General features: G+C 38.4%; 1 protein-coding gene across 1 annotated transcript in view; it reads left to right on the forward strand.

Moving 5' to 3' along the window:
* PRKCE (protein kinase C epsilon) overlaps positions 1-15,950 on the forward strand; it is a 320,579-nt gene that overhangs the window by 99,238 nt on the left and 205,391 nt on the right. Inside the window, exon 2 of the mRNA XM_052806142.1 lies at positions 8,887-8,950. Coding sequence (XP_052662102.1) covers positions 8,887-8,950 — 64 coding nt within the window. The remainder of the gene's footprint in view (positions 1-8,886; positions 8,951-15,950) is intronic.

The following is a 15,950-nucleotide window of genomic DNA, read 5'->3' on the forward strand; positions in this document are numbered from 1 at the left end:
TATCCTGCCTTTGGAGATTATTTTACCTCATTTAGGAAGGATATGAATTTATGCCACCTCAGTCTTGGATCTTCCAACTGTTAATCTCCCTGATTTTTGAGGTCTAAAAATCAACACGGCTATTTCCTTTATTTTTCATGTGGTAATGCTGTGTGGATATTTCCTACTGTATACTGTCTTGAGTTTCCCAGAGTATACCTGGCAGGAGGAGAGTGCAAGAAAGGAGCTTTTTGACCATAAAGAGAAGGAAAATACCATATGCTTTACAGGAAACAGGTAGTGTTACTTTGATATCTTAATCTGTAAGACTTCACACAGTAAGTCTTACTTAAGTAATTTCCATATTTCCTTACTTCCCTTAAGGAAATAAGGAAAAATGTATGCAGTGCACAAAACCTGTTGTATATGACCAGGAAAAGTACCAGTCAATCCTAAGGTCCTCTGCTTATCCATGTACTTACTCTTATGCAGATAGCTATTTCATGATGATTGTCCAAAGTGTTGCAAAGGTGTCTACTCAGGGGAAATATTAGGAGAAACTCCAAATATCTCTGTGGTTAAATCATCACGTTTGGGTGATTCCTGAGACTGAACAAATGTACCAACTAGGAGTTTGGCTTAGGTGTACGAGCAAATGGTTATCTGAAATTGTACTGTAGTAAAATAATTTGACAGCATTTATCAGCTTTTAACATGTAGTAATCAGCTAACTGTGATGTGCTTGCAGTCCTGATTCGCTATTTGGCATTTTATTCCTAGGTGTGTAGGTAACCCCCTCCCTTCTGGTTACAGTTCTGTAGCATGACATTTAAAAAATGTCCATAAGCCAAAATGATAAATGCGTTTTAAATATTTTGTGACAGCTAATTACTTCCCTATGGTTTGGAGAGTGCCACTGCATTAGTGCATTAAAGAATACATTTTGAAAAGCCTTGTGATGAAATTACAGGTCAGATCTTACCACATGATGCAATTCCTTTATTCTTAAATCAAATAACCATCTGCTTGGGAAAGTGATTGTGCTCTTTTCTTTAAATACATTTAGCAGATGTTTCAAGTGAATGGCTTTATGCAGACTTTTGTTTTGTAGGTGATGTTACTGTCCTTTCACTCAGAAAGTCTAGTTGAGTGTTGTTCAGCCAAACCCAGCTCTTATGCAGCGTACTTCATGTTATCTCTGGGCTTGTATAGGTTCTTTGTACTTCATCTTCATTACTGTTCCTAAAATAATGCAACCTCCATTTCTAGTGTGGATACAGTTATAGTACAGTGAAAATGCACTATGTAACTTAGTCTTATGAAGGCAGGGGAATAAGCCATACTAATGGAAGACATTTACATCGCAAGAGTAACTGTACTGGGTTAAATAAACCAAGAAAACAGCACACACACATGCTGGAAACACTCATACTGGTATGAGTCTCCATCGACCTGTTCAAGCACAGAACACCCTGAATTGTTAGTCTAGGCAGCCTCATCTCTCAAGGTTATTGACTTCTTTTTCCACTCATGAAGAAATTTCTCTCTCATTGATTCATTTCCCTTTCTCATGAATTCTGATTTTAGGTGTTTAGAAACCCTAACCAGTTTGGGCATATAACTGTTAAACACCTTAATAATAGTTAATACCTTGTGCCATACATACTCTTACCACCTGAAGCTTTCAAGAAAGTGAAGATACTCTCTTCCTCTCTTCAGAGGAGGAAGTCAGAAACTTGGTTTTGTGCAGTGACCCTTCAGTGGTCATGCAACTTGATGCCTTTGCAGCCGTTTGTACTGCTCTGCTGTCTTGCGGCATGTAAATACAGCCATCTGTCCAAGTTCATTTTCTGAACTCTACCAGAAAATGAACCATGAACACCCTAGTCCCAGTACAGTGGTCCATAATAGTTGTTCTTCCTTGTAATACACAAAATGAGTACATGACTTCTGAGTGTACAGGTGTGCATGCTTGTGCACAAACACATGTGCATTTGTGTGTTACCATGCATTTAAAAATGTTCCTCCATTGGTGCCTGGGAGGCCTTAGGTACAGTAGATCATGGAAGATCAAAGTCGTATCGCACGTGATTCAGGACACTGCAATTGAATATCAGTACGTGCTATATTAAGTAATGGAAGGATTCTTGTTTTAGGATTGATTTCTGAATACTGTGGTTATTTCAGCTGAATCTTGTTTTTTCCCTGGCTGCTTCTGTCTGTATTATGTCTGTGCATGTGTCTGGCATTGGAAAGTGTTTGATCTTTTCTGTAGGTCATGCAAGATGTTTGATTACTTTTGAGTATGAGTAAATAAATGAAAGAATCCCCTGTGGCCAAAATTTCTTAACTTTTATTTATATCATTGTGGTCAATTACAATGTGGCAAGCTGTGTTACATTTCTCTGTAATTATAGTAATCAAATATGTAACATTCATAATGAAAGGCAGATCTGTGAACTTTGTGGCAGTGCACTGACTCTGAAAGGGACCTGCTTTCTTTGGCCAGAAGAGCAAGAGTCTGTGGGGGAAAAAATCATGGAGGTAAACAGAGGTTATAGGGAAGTTTTCTCAACATGTTTTCTGGGCAATTTCTTTAAAAGTCAACTTCACCTCATGTAATTAATGATGTAACGTGAAATCTGTTAATTTTCAGATAATATTATAAAATAAAATTTTCTTAGCTATTTTGCTGACCTTACGTAGCCTATTGCAAAGCTGTCAATTTTAGGTGAGCTTGCTAGGGATTCAGGCATGAGTGCTGGAGGAGTTTGCAAGTTTAATCTTACCTCTAGCTGTTGTTTTGGTCAAGAGTTTGCTTCTGTTCCAACAATGATGGTGGTTTTGAAAGTTTTTAAATGACTTGGTCTGCAGTCATTTTGACTATACTGAGAAGTGTCACTATTAATGTTTTATTTTCTATTAAATAAGTTAAAATAGGTACTCTATTAGCTATTTAAATTGAAGCAGAAAAATCTTGTGGTTAAAGAACAAAAGACCAGCACAGATTCTGTCTCTAGTCATTTTCTATTAGATTACAACTGTTCTGATTTTCTTATGCATTTTCATGGAAATAATATTTTATCAAAATTGGAAAAGTAAATGCCCCTCAAAACAGCAGACCTAACCCCCCCAGCCTTTGCAGATATCAGCTCTTTAAACACAATCCCTTCCCTCCTCCTTTCAGAGAAGTTGTGTGTTCAAAGAGAAACTTTTTGTTATGCTGCGCTCAGCAAGAGTTAATACATACTGACTTATCAAGTCCTATATGACTTAAATAATCATCTGCAGTGACAGATCATGGGCTTGGACGTTTATGCTTTAAGCTATCTAAATATCAGATAATCCTAGAACATCACAACAAGAGGTGTAAAGCAGGTTTTACTATTTAATTGTTTCTGTTGCTTATACAGTCCATTTAGGTTTATACTGTTGTCAAAATCCTAAACAGCTTTGTGGTTGAAGATGTTTTGCTGTGTTTCATATACTGTTTAGCTGAGAAACATCAGAGTAAAACTTACTCAACCTTTATGCTGTTAGGAAGTTCGGTTATGGAAAATGCATTTTTCTAGTCATTTTTGTATTTCAGATCTGAGATTTATGTCAATGACTATCCTTAAATTTCTCTCAAGAGACAAGTTGGCGTTTAAATGAGTACAGTGCACCTAATTCTAGGCGACGTTCTTGTGTTGGAACATAGGTGGCTGATGGGCTCTGTTATGATCAGTGGCTCAGTGCTCCATTACCATAGGTTTTGTTTGAAGATAGTGGTTTATCACTTGTTTACAACAGGCCTCAGTTTGCTCCATAGGGCACGCAAAACCTCTGCTGGTGCTGTCATCTAGAGTGAAAAAAACCACCCCCAAATGTTGATGGAATGATTCAGGCTGTACAGTGGTCAAGAATGTAAAATCATCTTCATATTCAAATATGAAGCATCGGTGCAACCCGAATAATTGCATAGCATATTCTAATTTTCTTCATCCCTATAAGACTAGAGAGAGTGTGTTGTTTCCTTAGCAAAATCTTAGTCTAAGAGAATTCTGTCCGAGTTTCATATTTTTTGGAGTGGGAATTATGTCTTGCACCTGAGAGGAGGAAAATAGTGAGCTTCTAGATGAGCTTAGGACTCAGTTTTTCAGAAGAACACTTAGCACTTAAAAGCTTGCAAAAAGCAAACCTTGAGGAAGAGCTGATTTATTTTCACAATCTTCTGCATATTTTTATTAAATTTTACATTAGTCCAGCGTTGCCCAAGGATTGTGATGCTTTGGAAATGCTGCAGAGAAATATTTAGGCAATTTTTTGTTTGATGTTGTTTTTATTGATGAGTATGGACTGAATGGAAAAGAAATTGCCTCCTAGATGTGTACCCATTAAAGTTGTTTAAAAAAAAAAAAAGTAGTTGGATGTCTCTGATATTATAGGAAGACAGGATGTGTATTGCTTGACAAAGTGAAGCTTAGCTGAAGAATAGAAGAAATGACCCAGTGGGCAGTCCAGAGACTCCCAAGAGACCAGAGTTCAGTTTTTGTTTAACCATAGACTTCTTGTATGACTTTCTGGCAAGTCATTTAGTCTAGCTTGTGCCTTTGAGAGTATCTCATATGGGGAACTGTCTCAGAAGGGTGTTGAAAATAAAATCCATTAATGACTATGAAACTATATAAATGCCTTCAATATGCTGAAACTTGGCCATGGTTTCAACACAGGTTTTTTCCTCTGAAAGTATGTCTGGTTTTATGGATGGTTGCCTTTTGTTCCCTGAAACAGGCTCCTAATATGCTTTATTAATGCCTGGAGTTTTTCAAGATCTGTGCTGCTTTCCAGCAATCATTGTATTCATCTCAATACGTTGCCACATAAGGATTATTTTAGCAATATAGTAGTTGTTTAAAGTACCTTTACAATTAATCTTACTTGCACCTACTAAAACTCTGTATTTTAACAAAAGTCACAGCAATAGCATGGGCCAGTAACAGGATAAAACGCTTTGGTGATCAAACATTTTGCTCGATAGTTGTTACATCTTTTGTTGCATGTGGTGTGTATGTGCGAGGCATATATTTTGCAATGTGTCTTGCTTACAGCAAAGCTGCTCTTGTATCAACTCCTCTGTCCCACCCTAGTTTGCATCTTGCCTTGTTCCCTGTTGTCCTTTTGAACAGTCGTGTGTTTTTAGATACCTTCTCATAGTGTCTCTCTGCTTGTATAAATGCTTGGCTGCATTCAGAGAGAAGTATTTTTAGACAGAGAAGGGTCAGAATCAGAATTGCTGTGATCAGACTATTTGCGTTGCATTCAAGGATGTCTGTTATATTTAGCCGAATTTGGCCAGTCATTCTGTTTCTGGTTACATATGACTAAGGGCATTTGGTGAAAAAATCATGGAAACTTTAGATTGTGCTGTATGTATCTTTTGTTACTTATTTATAAAATGACATTGCATAGTCCCCACCTTCTTCTAACTGTAGTTTAATGTGCAGATTGAAAGAAAAGGCATGTAGTTTACATTCTAGTAATCTGACTGTTCTGGAGGTATTTATACCACTGTGTTTCTAGGCATTGAATTAGAAACGTTTTATGCAAAATTAGAATTAAATCAGTCATTTTCTTTCCATACTTGCTTTGATACATGAAAGATGAAAGACCTGAGAAGGATTCCCATCAGCTTAGGGGATTCTGCATTTTTGGGGGTGTTCTCTTTGTATGTAAGGTCAGCTGAGGCAGCTGAGCTGCCGGCTTCTGGCAAAAGTACTAATTCATGTAACTGATAAGACTGTCACCATAGGTACTCACTGAAATGAAATGTGGTTATTTTATAAATCTAAAAATAAGAATATGTCCATTTCATTCTCATTGGTATTAGAACATTTTAAGACTGAAACATACTTTCTTTGTAAAAGAGACTCCCTTTTATAAATAGTTCATTCTGTTTAGAGCATCAGCAAAAATTCTGAATCAAAATCAGTAAGCAGCATTTCTAATAAATTGTATATGAAAACAGTCCACTTGATGTGTAATGGAAACTTGGGTTCAGTCCTCCAGCCTTTTTCCTAAGTTACTTCCAATGTTGTTTGTACTTAAATGGGCAGAACAGAGATTTTGTGATGGTGGTCACCAACTCCTCCAGATGCCTGAGTCTTCTGCTGGGATGGTGTTGGGTTTTTTTTGTGTGTGTGTGTGTGTGTGTGTGTGTGTACACACTGGGTTTGAAACTGCATAAAGTATTTTACTGAAAGCTTAACCAAACAGTATATAGTACTGATACAAACAGAGTATTAGGCATGCCTGTCTTTAATGCAGCCATCTGTTGAGTGCTATATCAGTTTTTCAAAAGCCTCCCTCAGCATAGACATCAAAGTGTATTCATGCACCTGTACCTCTGATGTTCTAATATTTTTCTTATTTAAAAACTGCAAAGGGAGAGGAGCAGTATTTCAAGATCAGTAGCTTTATTTAAAACCAAACAAAAAACCCCTCCAAAACTCCCCCACAAAACTCATGCTGCCAGTTCAGAAATTGTTAAAAATGTCTTTACTTAATATTCAACACTTTTTTTATGGAAAAACCCTCAACCATGCTTCCATTTTCCTCTCCTCTGAGTAACCCCTGGCCTTGCTAGCACCTATTTCCTGCCTCATCTATTTACAGTACAGCTGCTGAGACAATTTTCTTGATCCATTGGTCTGATGACATCAGCCGGACCTGTGAACTCCACTACCGGCTCACTCTTGAAAGGCACAGAAGTGTTTTTGTGAGAAGCTGGTTCATGGAGGGAGGAGCTTGTGTCACCCTGATAGGTTCAGCAGCTGTGGCCCAAAAGAGGGAAACAACTGAGGTGCCCCTCTTTTAAAGGTCCTCTCAGATGATGAGGGAAACCTGGAGACAAAAAAGGTGGCCCCATGAAGCTGCCTGCTGAATGTAGACAGGCAAAGCCTGGCATAGCCTGGATGTTTTGGTGTCTCCTTCCTTTCCTCATTTACTTGCCAATTGGCAAAGATAAGAGATTGGTCTCCCAAGTTATTAGTGTGAATTGGTGTTCTCCTGATTATCATCTTATGCTGGCCTAGTGCCACAGCCTGATGTCATTCACGACTTAGGAGGCAGCTCAGTGTTGTTTGCTGACAGGGTGAAGCAAGGCCCACCTTCCCCTGTTGCAGCAGAGCAGCATGGCGTGGGAGGAGGAGGGCTGTGGTGGGGTGGGAGAGGAGGTAGCCTGTTCCCAGCCACAAGCCACATGTGCAGTTGCCTCAGGGTAGCAGAAACATCAGGAAAGTTCTGGGGTTTCTGCCCGTGGAGAGCAGGGCTTGGCTGGACTCCGGTGGTGAGGCATGCTCCCTTCTTTTTGCCCTGCATCCGTTTGGTCTGGCACCGACAAGGACTCATAGTCCTGCTGCTTTTTCACTTGGGGGAAGAAGGAGCTTTTTGGGGCACATCTCCTTTTCCCATTTTCTCACCTGCCCTGTGTAACCTGATTTGGTACACAGCAGGCCTGATCTCATCAAGTCCCGTGTAAGTGTCAGGGCCCAGGAGGCACCAACAGGCTGCAGTGTCCCTGTCTGGCCCCTGGGGCTCCCCCCACGCTGCCCAGGGCCCAGGACCCCATGTCAGCCCACGGGGGCTGTCAGCATCTGCCCCAGCGATGCTGCAGCACGGCCGGTCTCCAGCTCCCCACAGCCCTGCCCTGCCCAGCCCTGGGCTCTGCTGAGCCAGGCCTACCTGCAGGCCCATATCCCAGCCTGGGTCTGGCCCTGGCCCACCCCCATCCCCAGGGAGGTGCCTTATGCCCAGGGCTGGGGCTGCCCTCATGCCTCCCTGACTGCCTGCTCCTGGCTGGAGTGGTGGGACATAGGACAGGCCCTGGCAGACAAGGCCCCTTGAGGCACCCTGGCAGTGGGCATGAAACTTTATCTGTGTGCTTTACTTACTAATATAGACTGAAAATATAGTATTAATGTACATCACGTCACTTCACTCGGTCTCTGAAATCAAGTGACAACTGCTATGTGACAGTAAGAGCTATTGATTGTGTAGTGGTTTAGTTACAGTTTAATTTTTGAGAGATGGGTGGCTGCAAAAACTGTCTGTACTGTGTGGGTTACCATTAAGATACTCAAATCCAGCAGTATTTAGAGTTGCTGATGAAATGTTTGGTAAAATACAGGAGGATTTCTAATGAGCTCTTCATTGCGGTGCCTAAACGTACAGGAGCTTATTCCCACAGCCCCTGAAATCTTCAAGTACAGCAGCTTGATACTGAGCACTTGTATTTCATGCTGAGTGAAGGTGATCTCCACAAGAGCAAAGACTCCTTAAAATCTATCAGAATGGTGCAGAAGTAAACAGATTTTGTATTTTAGAATAAGGGGATAAAGCATGTATTTCTTTCTCCTAGTGGGGATACAAAGGGAGTATTATAAACACGTGTTAACCGGCTGTACGAGCTGTGTGTGTTCATTTCCCCTGTTCTGTGACCAGAGCTGATCTGTCTCACTGGAATCTGAATAGGTCACAGTGTTGTTTTTCACATTTGCATAGCTGGGGTCAGTATAAATTACAGTAAAAAAAGTTATTCGATACTACCACTTTTTAACTTTCTTCCTCGTCTCCTTGGAAATAGCGGTGCAAATGTATGGCAGAACAATGCTTTAAATATTTTGATTTGTAAAATTCACTGGGTTCAAGCTTTCCAAGTGCTAAGGGCACACACTTCTTTTTTACTTCAGTGGAGGTGCAGGTTCCTCAACACCTCTTTGCTCTGTTGGTAGTGAACTGTAGACCTGCTCATGTGTTCTGCCTACACCTTAGCTGTCACAAGTTCTGGAAAATTTTGTTTCCTGCCTGTGCAGTCACTTGCTTTGGGAACCATTCTAAGTTTTCTTCTAATTCTCTTCTTGATTGCAGATTGACTTGGAGCCAGAAGGGAGAGTGTATGTCATCATAGACCTTTCGGGATCGTCAGGTGAAGGTAGGGCCTTTCAATATTTTATCTTATTCTTTCATGAATGGAATCTTCCAAGGGCTCTGCAATGGGAGTATTAGAGAAGGTGCTGTGCCAATATCCTCTTAAATCTGTATGAACTCAAGTTAAAAAGAACGCATTTTGATGTATCTGCCTGTGAGTCAATGAGCAGTTGCAGGTCATCTTACCCTGTCAATCACCGATTGTAACAATACCAGCTAAAAGGACAGTAATGACATGAGAATAGTTTAGTAGTATTAATGCCCAGAAGAAACTTCCAAATTCTTATTTTTGGAAGAATGCTAATCATTATGTAGGTAGAAATGACAAAATGTCAAAGTTGGGGGGAAGAGTTTATTTGCTTTTTAAATTATTCTAATATTTGGTATTTTTCCACTAAATGTTTTCTTTTTCAAGTAATGACCAAAACATTAGAATGATAAGAGGTGTTTTCATTTTTATGACACAACAGTTATATGTTGGAAAAAAAACAAAGAAAGATGGAAGAGAAATATTTATAAAATTCTTAAGATATTTTTCTGCTTTTAAGTGGGAAGAGAGTCAGGGGGTATATAGTGGGAATAAGAGAATTTATGAAGAAGCAAGTCTGTGTATTTTAATCATGCTCCTGATGACAGCCTGACCTGGTGAAATGGCCTAGATGTCTGGTTTGGGTTTGATTATTTTAAATTATGTCCACTGATCAGCTTTCCCCAGTAGCTCATAGAGTTCCACTAGAGGTTATTGTTGGTTCACAGTACATAAAGAAGATTCACATAAACCCTGACAGGAGCTGAATAGAAATTGCTATGAAATGAAATTATTTTGCCTGGTGCAGTTGAGAAACAGCGGAATAACGCGTTTGTATTTCTGTTCTTTGTAATGAATTGTTGTGCTCTGACCAATTACTAATAGTAGCTTGCAAAAACACATATTGCTATAAATTCTGTATTTTAAAAACAAAGCAAACTATTATTTAAACTTCATCTTATAGCCACATTTCGTACCCACATAAGATATGCTCTGCCTTTTTTTCTTTGTGCATATTGAAGCAAGTATCAGTTAAATAGTAGTTTCCACATATCTTGCTAATTGGCATGCCAATGATGGAACTAAAATGCGGTTAAAGGCATTGGTGTGGTTCTGTCATAGGGCAGGTAGATGTTCTTCTAACCTTCCATTGATAATTGATACCCAGATGAGCATAGTGTTACTATTCCATCACAAGATGCATTCAGGTGTGTCAGACTGTCAAAGGGCAGGAAGAATGGTGTTATGTTGTACTTCAAGAGTTCTTTAAAACTCTATAACCTTTTATACAGGAAAAGAAAATATGCCTATGGTAATGTCTCCTATATTATGTGGTGCATTACCCTCTGACACTTGAAAGGTGCTTGGAAAGAAATTTGCAGAACTAGAATTTGTGTCATTGCATTAGCGTTGAAGGGGAGCACTCGAATGGGAGCAGGCCACTGAGGGGAAACAGCTTTTGAAATGCTGTCTTATGGGAAGCCCTTGGGAAGACCAAGAGGCTTTAGTTAGGGTGAATTTGGTAGAACCCTGGAGAAGTGGGTGTGCTTACAAAATGTAATAGAACTTGCATAGTTTTAGAGCTTTCCCATACAATTAAATAACTGTGAAAAAGAGTTGTGTAGAAGTATTGCAAAACTTTCTAGGAAAGTTAAGATTTTCCTCATGAGGAAAATTGGACCAGGTTTGTACAACAGTTCATAAACTGTTTTTATGGTGTTTTGTTAGCGATGTTATGAAATCCTATTTTTAGACTGCTTTATTAGGGCTGAGGCCTAGGTAATTTTGGACGAGTCTTTTCACACTTCACCTTAGTGAAGCACCTAGCTTAATATAATAACTGTATGCATCCTTCTGTAGTGATTTGAACACTTAACCCACACAGAAAGTAACTTATTCTACATGTTTCAAAAAAGCCTATTTCATTAGATCTATGTGTATACACATATATAAATATGTATGTAAATAGAATACATCTGCTATGTATTTTATGCATTTCAATGGGGCAGTTCACTGTAGTTGATCTGTATTTGTTGACTACAGAAGGAACATAAGATTAAGGTTAGACTAAATGCATGACTTTTGAGTGGCTAGGGTTGGTTGAGGTGATTGCTACTCTTGACCTAATTTGTTAACCAGGATCTTGTTTTTGAGCTCCAGTCTTCATTGTGAATAGCAACAGACTACACAGCGTTGTATGTACATGCTGCGCAAATGGGTATCACTATTTCATCTCAAATTCTGGAGGGGAAAAAATTGGCAATTTATGAAAATAAAAATACCTGTAGCAACAATTTTAATTGGAGGAAGCAATCATGTTGCATGTTTCTCCGTTAGCAGTATTTAAAAAAAAAACAGGCAAAAAAAAACCCCCTCAGCCATTGAGATGTAGTATATACTTGCCAACCAGTATTGTCTTGTAATTCTGTGTACTGAAAATTGGACTTGTTTCTTCTATGTGATATATGCAGGTTTCTAATTATCAGCAATCAATAATGTAACTTCAGTTATTTGGCACTTCTAAAAGATTTTTAAGATAGATATCCAAATTCTGTTTTGGTATAATTTGACTTTAAGATTAGTTGAATCCATTAATATGCAGAGAGCTTTGTCCTCTATTAAATTGCCTCTAAGAGGCAAAAGTTCTAATTTTGCAAGTGAGCCCTTATGTGAATAAATTGATGTATAGATTGGAAGTTTACAAGTAAAATCCTAAATGGTGGATAAAGAATCATTCTCATTAGGAGTATATTCTCAATAGTTTTAGTAAGCTTTTACGTAATATTGACATAAGACGTTGTTACCATATACCTCTTAAAATTCAATTGTCCCTTAGTTCCAGCTGCCAGATTGCTTATCCCTCTGCACTGTCTGCACTTGCATGGCAAAACAATGAAAACAGTTCATTGTTATAAGCTGACTTCCTCAACAAAAGTACACAATTTCTCTTCCTCCTTCTCCCTCCTCTAAACTGAATCAGTCATGGACTTTTCATCACTTGTGTGACTTAGGTGTACAGAAAAGATGGAAGTATGGCAGATTACAGAGGGAGGTCAAGAGTACTCCTGCCTCCCCTGTCACACTGAGACAGACTTGAGAGCCGCCCTTAGATATCAATATTGGCATCTAGCAGTATTTTTACGTGGAACTGTAGAAAGAAGGATTGAGCTGCTGGCTTGGCAACTGACAATTTTTTTCCCATTCTAAAGACAACCTACAAATCCATGGGAGGTTATAGAGCTGTGCCAGCTTCTCTGCCACTTCCTATATTGTGAAATTTCTTTCAGAAGCTGCCTGAAGGAGAAGCTCTACTTCTCCAGCAGTAACAGTGCACTTGTTAGGGGGCAGCCTGGAAAGCCTAAGGCTTTAGACTGCTCTCCAGTGGATATTTTGTGGCACTGCCAGCTCTCCCAGTGGACCTCAGGAAATTTGGATTTGTTCTGACAACATCATTTCCTAGAACTTGCTCCAATTCAATTCTAGTCTTTGAAGCAGAAAAAGGTTGGAAAACACAAATGCTAAAGTCTGAGAAGTGGAGAGCAAACTACATAAAAAGCCCTTACAAGAACAACAACAAACCCAACAGGAACATTTTTATCATCTTTACACTAATCCTATTTTGGAGCCTGCTTATAGCTTCTGAATGTTCATTCTGCACTGAGAGGGAGGGCATGTAACTACTTATTTTAGCAATCTTTTGTAAATTCTGTAGTAGGGACTGTCTGGCCCACATACTGAAAAGAAAATGGTAAATGAACCGTTTATCATGTGGAAGGTGATGTTCTCAAAAGTTAGGAGTTAAATTTTTCTGCTAAAATATGGACATTCCCTTACTATGCTTTCAAAACCAGTTCTGCAAAATACTTTAGTATGCTTTGCTGATGTGGACATAGGAAAAGGGAGAGAAAACAACTTTTAAAATACATTTTTTAAAACTCTCCATTTTAAACTATGTAACCAGTATTTCCCTAACACCTGTGATTCAGGTTTTTACACTTGCTATGCCAAAATTGATCTGCAGGGTTTTCTACCTTCTGTAGATTTATTTTATTTAAAATGGCTCTGTGCATTCAGAGTAAATATGTATTTGTTTCCCTTGAATGGAAACAGCTGTGTCAGTGGAAACTTCCCAAATGTAGATAAGCACTAAGGTATCTATTCCCAGGCTAAAATAACTGCAACAGTTAATCAGTAAGTTCTATTTATAAAAATATTTGTTTATAATTTTAATACTTTTACTGGATTTTTTAAAGTGTTGACAAATAGTACCTGCCCACTCAGAACTTTAAGGGATATTTTAAAGAACAAATCCCTGTGGTCAAACAAACAAATGGAGCTTCTGTGGACCTGACACAGCATCCAGTAGTATTAGTTGGAATTTTTTGCTTAACTTCATTGAGCCATGTACTGTACCATAGGCGAGCACACAGGATCTTTAAGAATAAGTGTTTCTGATAACTTGCTTTTGGGAGACCAGATCAAAATATGCATGGTGGTGGTGGTTGTTACTCTGCCAAAATATTTTCAGACTTGCAAAGCATGTAATCAGTCAATTCTGCTATTAACCAAACATCTGGTGACTCCACTTTATATATGCAGTTATAATAAAAACAAAGTTTATAATAGACTGGTGTTTGTAAGAAGTAATTAGCTTGGGAAAGATCTATCATATTTATTCTCTGTTACTTTGCAAAATGGATCTAATGATTGCATGGGTTTTTAGTCTTTTATCTTCAAGTTCTGCCAGGGCTATGGAGAAGGGTGTATCTGTTTATCAGTCTTTCAATGAACTGGAGACTATAAGACATGCTGTCATTCATTTCTTCAGTGCTGCTTGTTGTCCAAGGTCATATTGATTTTCTGTATTAATTCAGTGTTGCTGTAGCGTCTGCATTATTTCTAGGCTGAAGTGCACTCTTTGACTGTTTTATTGACATGCTTTGGCAGTGTTTTTTCATCTGTTTTAGTGCTCATAGAGTTTTGTGAGTGAAGTTTTTTGAATGATTTCAGAAATACTTAAGAGCTCCGGTGTAGCTGATCAAGATCCAAATGCAGGCTGAAAGTTGAAAACATAACTAATATGATGACACAAAGATTCAATTTATAAACTGGAATAATAGATGGCCATCAAGTGGGTAAGAGGTAGATTGCCTGAGGAATGATTAAAAACATTTTCAACAAAGTCAGTTTTATATAGACTGAAAGACAGATGCTGCTGTATTTAAAAGCTTGTGACCTCCCTGCTGCATTTGTCATTGTAGATTTCTTCTTTCTTTGGAATTATTGGTTTACGTGAGACACAAATGTATACAGTTACTTATGGTAGCTTTCTACCAGTTTACAAATTAAGTTACCATTTGCAGTATGTCAGTATTGAATCAACTGTAGAATGACTTCAGAATAACCTTGACACATTAGTATTTTTCTTAACTATTTATTATAGGTAACATGTAATAAAAAATTAAGAACTATTCAAAACTTTTTCTATGTACTATGTCTAATCAGTTGTAATGATTATTTATCATTTTTAGGTATCCCAATTTGCATTATGCAATTGTCTTTCTATACAATTACAGATTCACCATTTTAGAGTGGGCAGTTGAATTGCAAAAAACCACCACAGCTCATGCTGGAGGTGGTAGGTACTGCAGAAGGCAGCCTGTTGGAAGTTGTCAGTTATGTGTACAAGTTACGTAGTTACAAAAGATTTCATCTTCTAACACATTCATCTTCAGATTCATCTGCTTGTAAGATACTTAAGTTTCACAGGATGAAGAACTTAAGGTGATATTTAACAATAAAGCCTGTTAGCTGAAGTCATGGCAATATTTTGTGAATGCAAAACATTTTGTTTAGGTTGACTATTTGGCCTTTTGCTTTGAAATATCCAACAAAGAAGTCCTTAGACTTCTGACTACATCAGGTTATGTATTTAACATTTAAGTAAAAATATATGAGTTTAGAAGAGGTTTCCCATTTACTTGAAGGCTCTCAGTTTTGCAGATACAATTATTGCTGATTGGTGTATGTTATGGCAGAAGTTCTGCAGGAAAAAGGAAAATAGTATCAGTAGAAGCAGGGTGTGCTTCTTAATGCCATTTTTGTGTCTCATACTTGATAAATCTATAACATAGATACAGCTTTGTTAAGCAGAATATCCACAGCATTTGTTCCCGGCATCCAACTCAAGTAGAATCAATACGGTAAGAAAAAATGTATTTCTATTCCATGTTGTAGCACCCTTTTGCAAAGATCTGCTAGTAGAAAATACCGCACAGGTTGAAAACTGTCTCTACATTTCCTAATGTATCCATTTGTCAGACCTTTTGTTCCTTAGACTATTTTGTAGTTGTTGTCGTCATCATCATTAATTATGCTTCTTATGCTATAAGGGCCCAGAAAATGAGATCTGGTTGTGCTAGGCACTGTCTGAACAGAGAACAGCAGAAGGTGCTTACCCAGAAATCTGAAAGTCTAAATGACATACATACAGGAACTAGTCTTTCTGCTTGGTTGTTTCAGGAATTTGTGTTAGTGAAGCGTGGTGTTTTCTTTCCCTAATGTCTTCTATTGCAAATATAACTTTGACAGGTTGGAGGTTTTTTTAATTATCTCTGATTGTTGCCATTTTGGGACATTCGTGATGCTGTTGAAAGATTCATCAGGCAGACCATGATATAGTTTCTGGTAGCCATCAGCTGATCTTGGGGTGTTGAACAGGCTATGAAAGAATGCTTGTTTGTTCAAAATTTCTAGTATATGACTAGGTAGATAGACCTCAGCTGAATATTCTTGCAGTAAGTGGAGAGCAGCTCACCTCTTTCTAGAAACATTTCTCAGTTTTTTAGATGGTACAAATTGTTCCTTTATTCCCACTGATACATGCCTTCCATCAGGATGTATCTCTAGCCCACCTTTGCTATTCCTCCTGGCAGTAGCATCTCTCTCTAAAAGAAAGTTTCAAGTTAATCACCAA

The sequence above is a fragment of the Harpia harpyja genome, chromosome 13 (genome assembly GCF_026419915.1).
Source record: "Harpia harpyja isolate bHarHar1 chromosome 13, bHarHar1 primary haplotype, whole genome shotgun sequence".
NCBI classification, from domain to species: Eukaryota; Metazoa; Chordata; class Aves; order Accipitriformes; family Accipitridae; genus Harpia; species Harpia harpyja.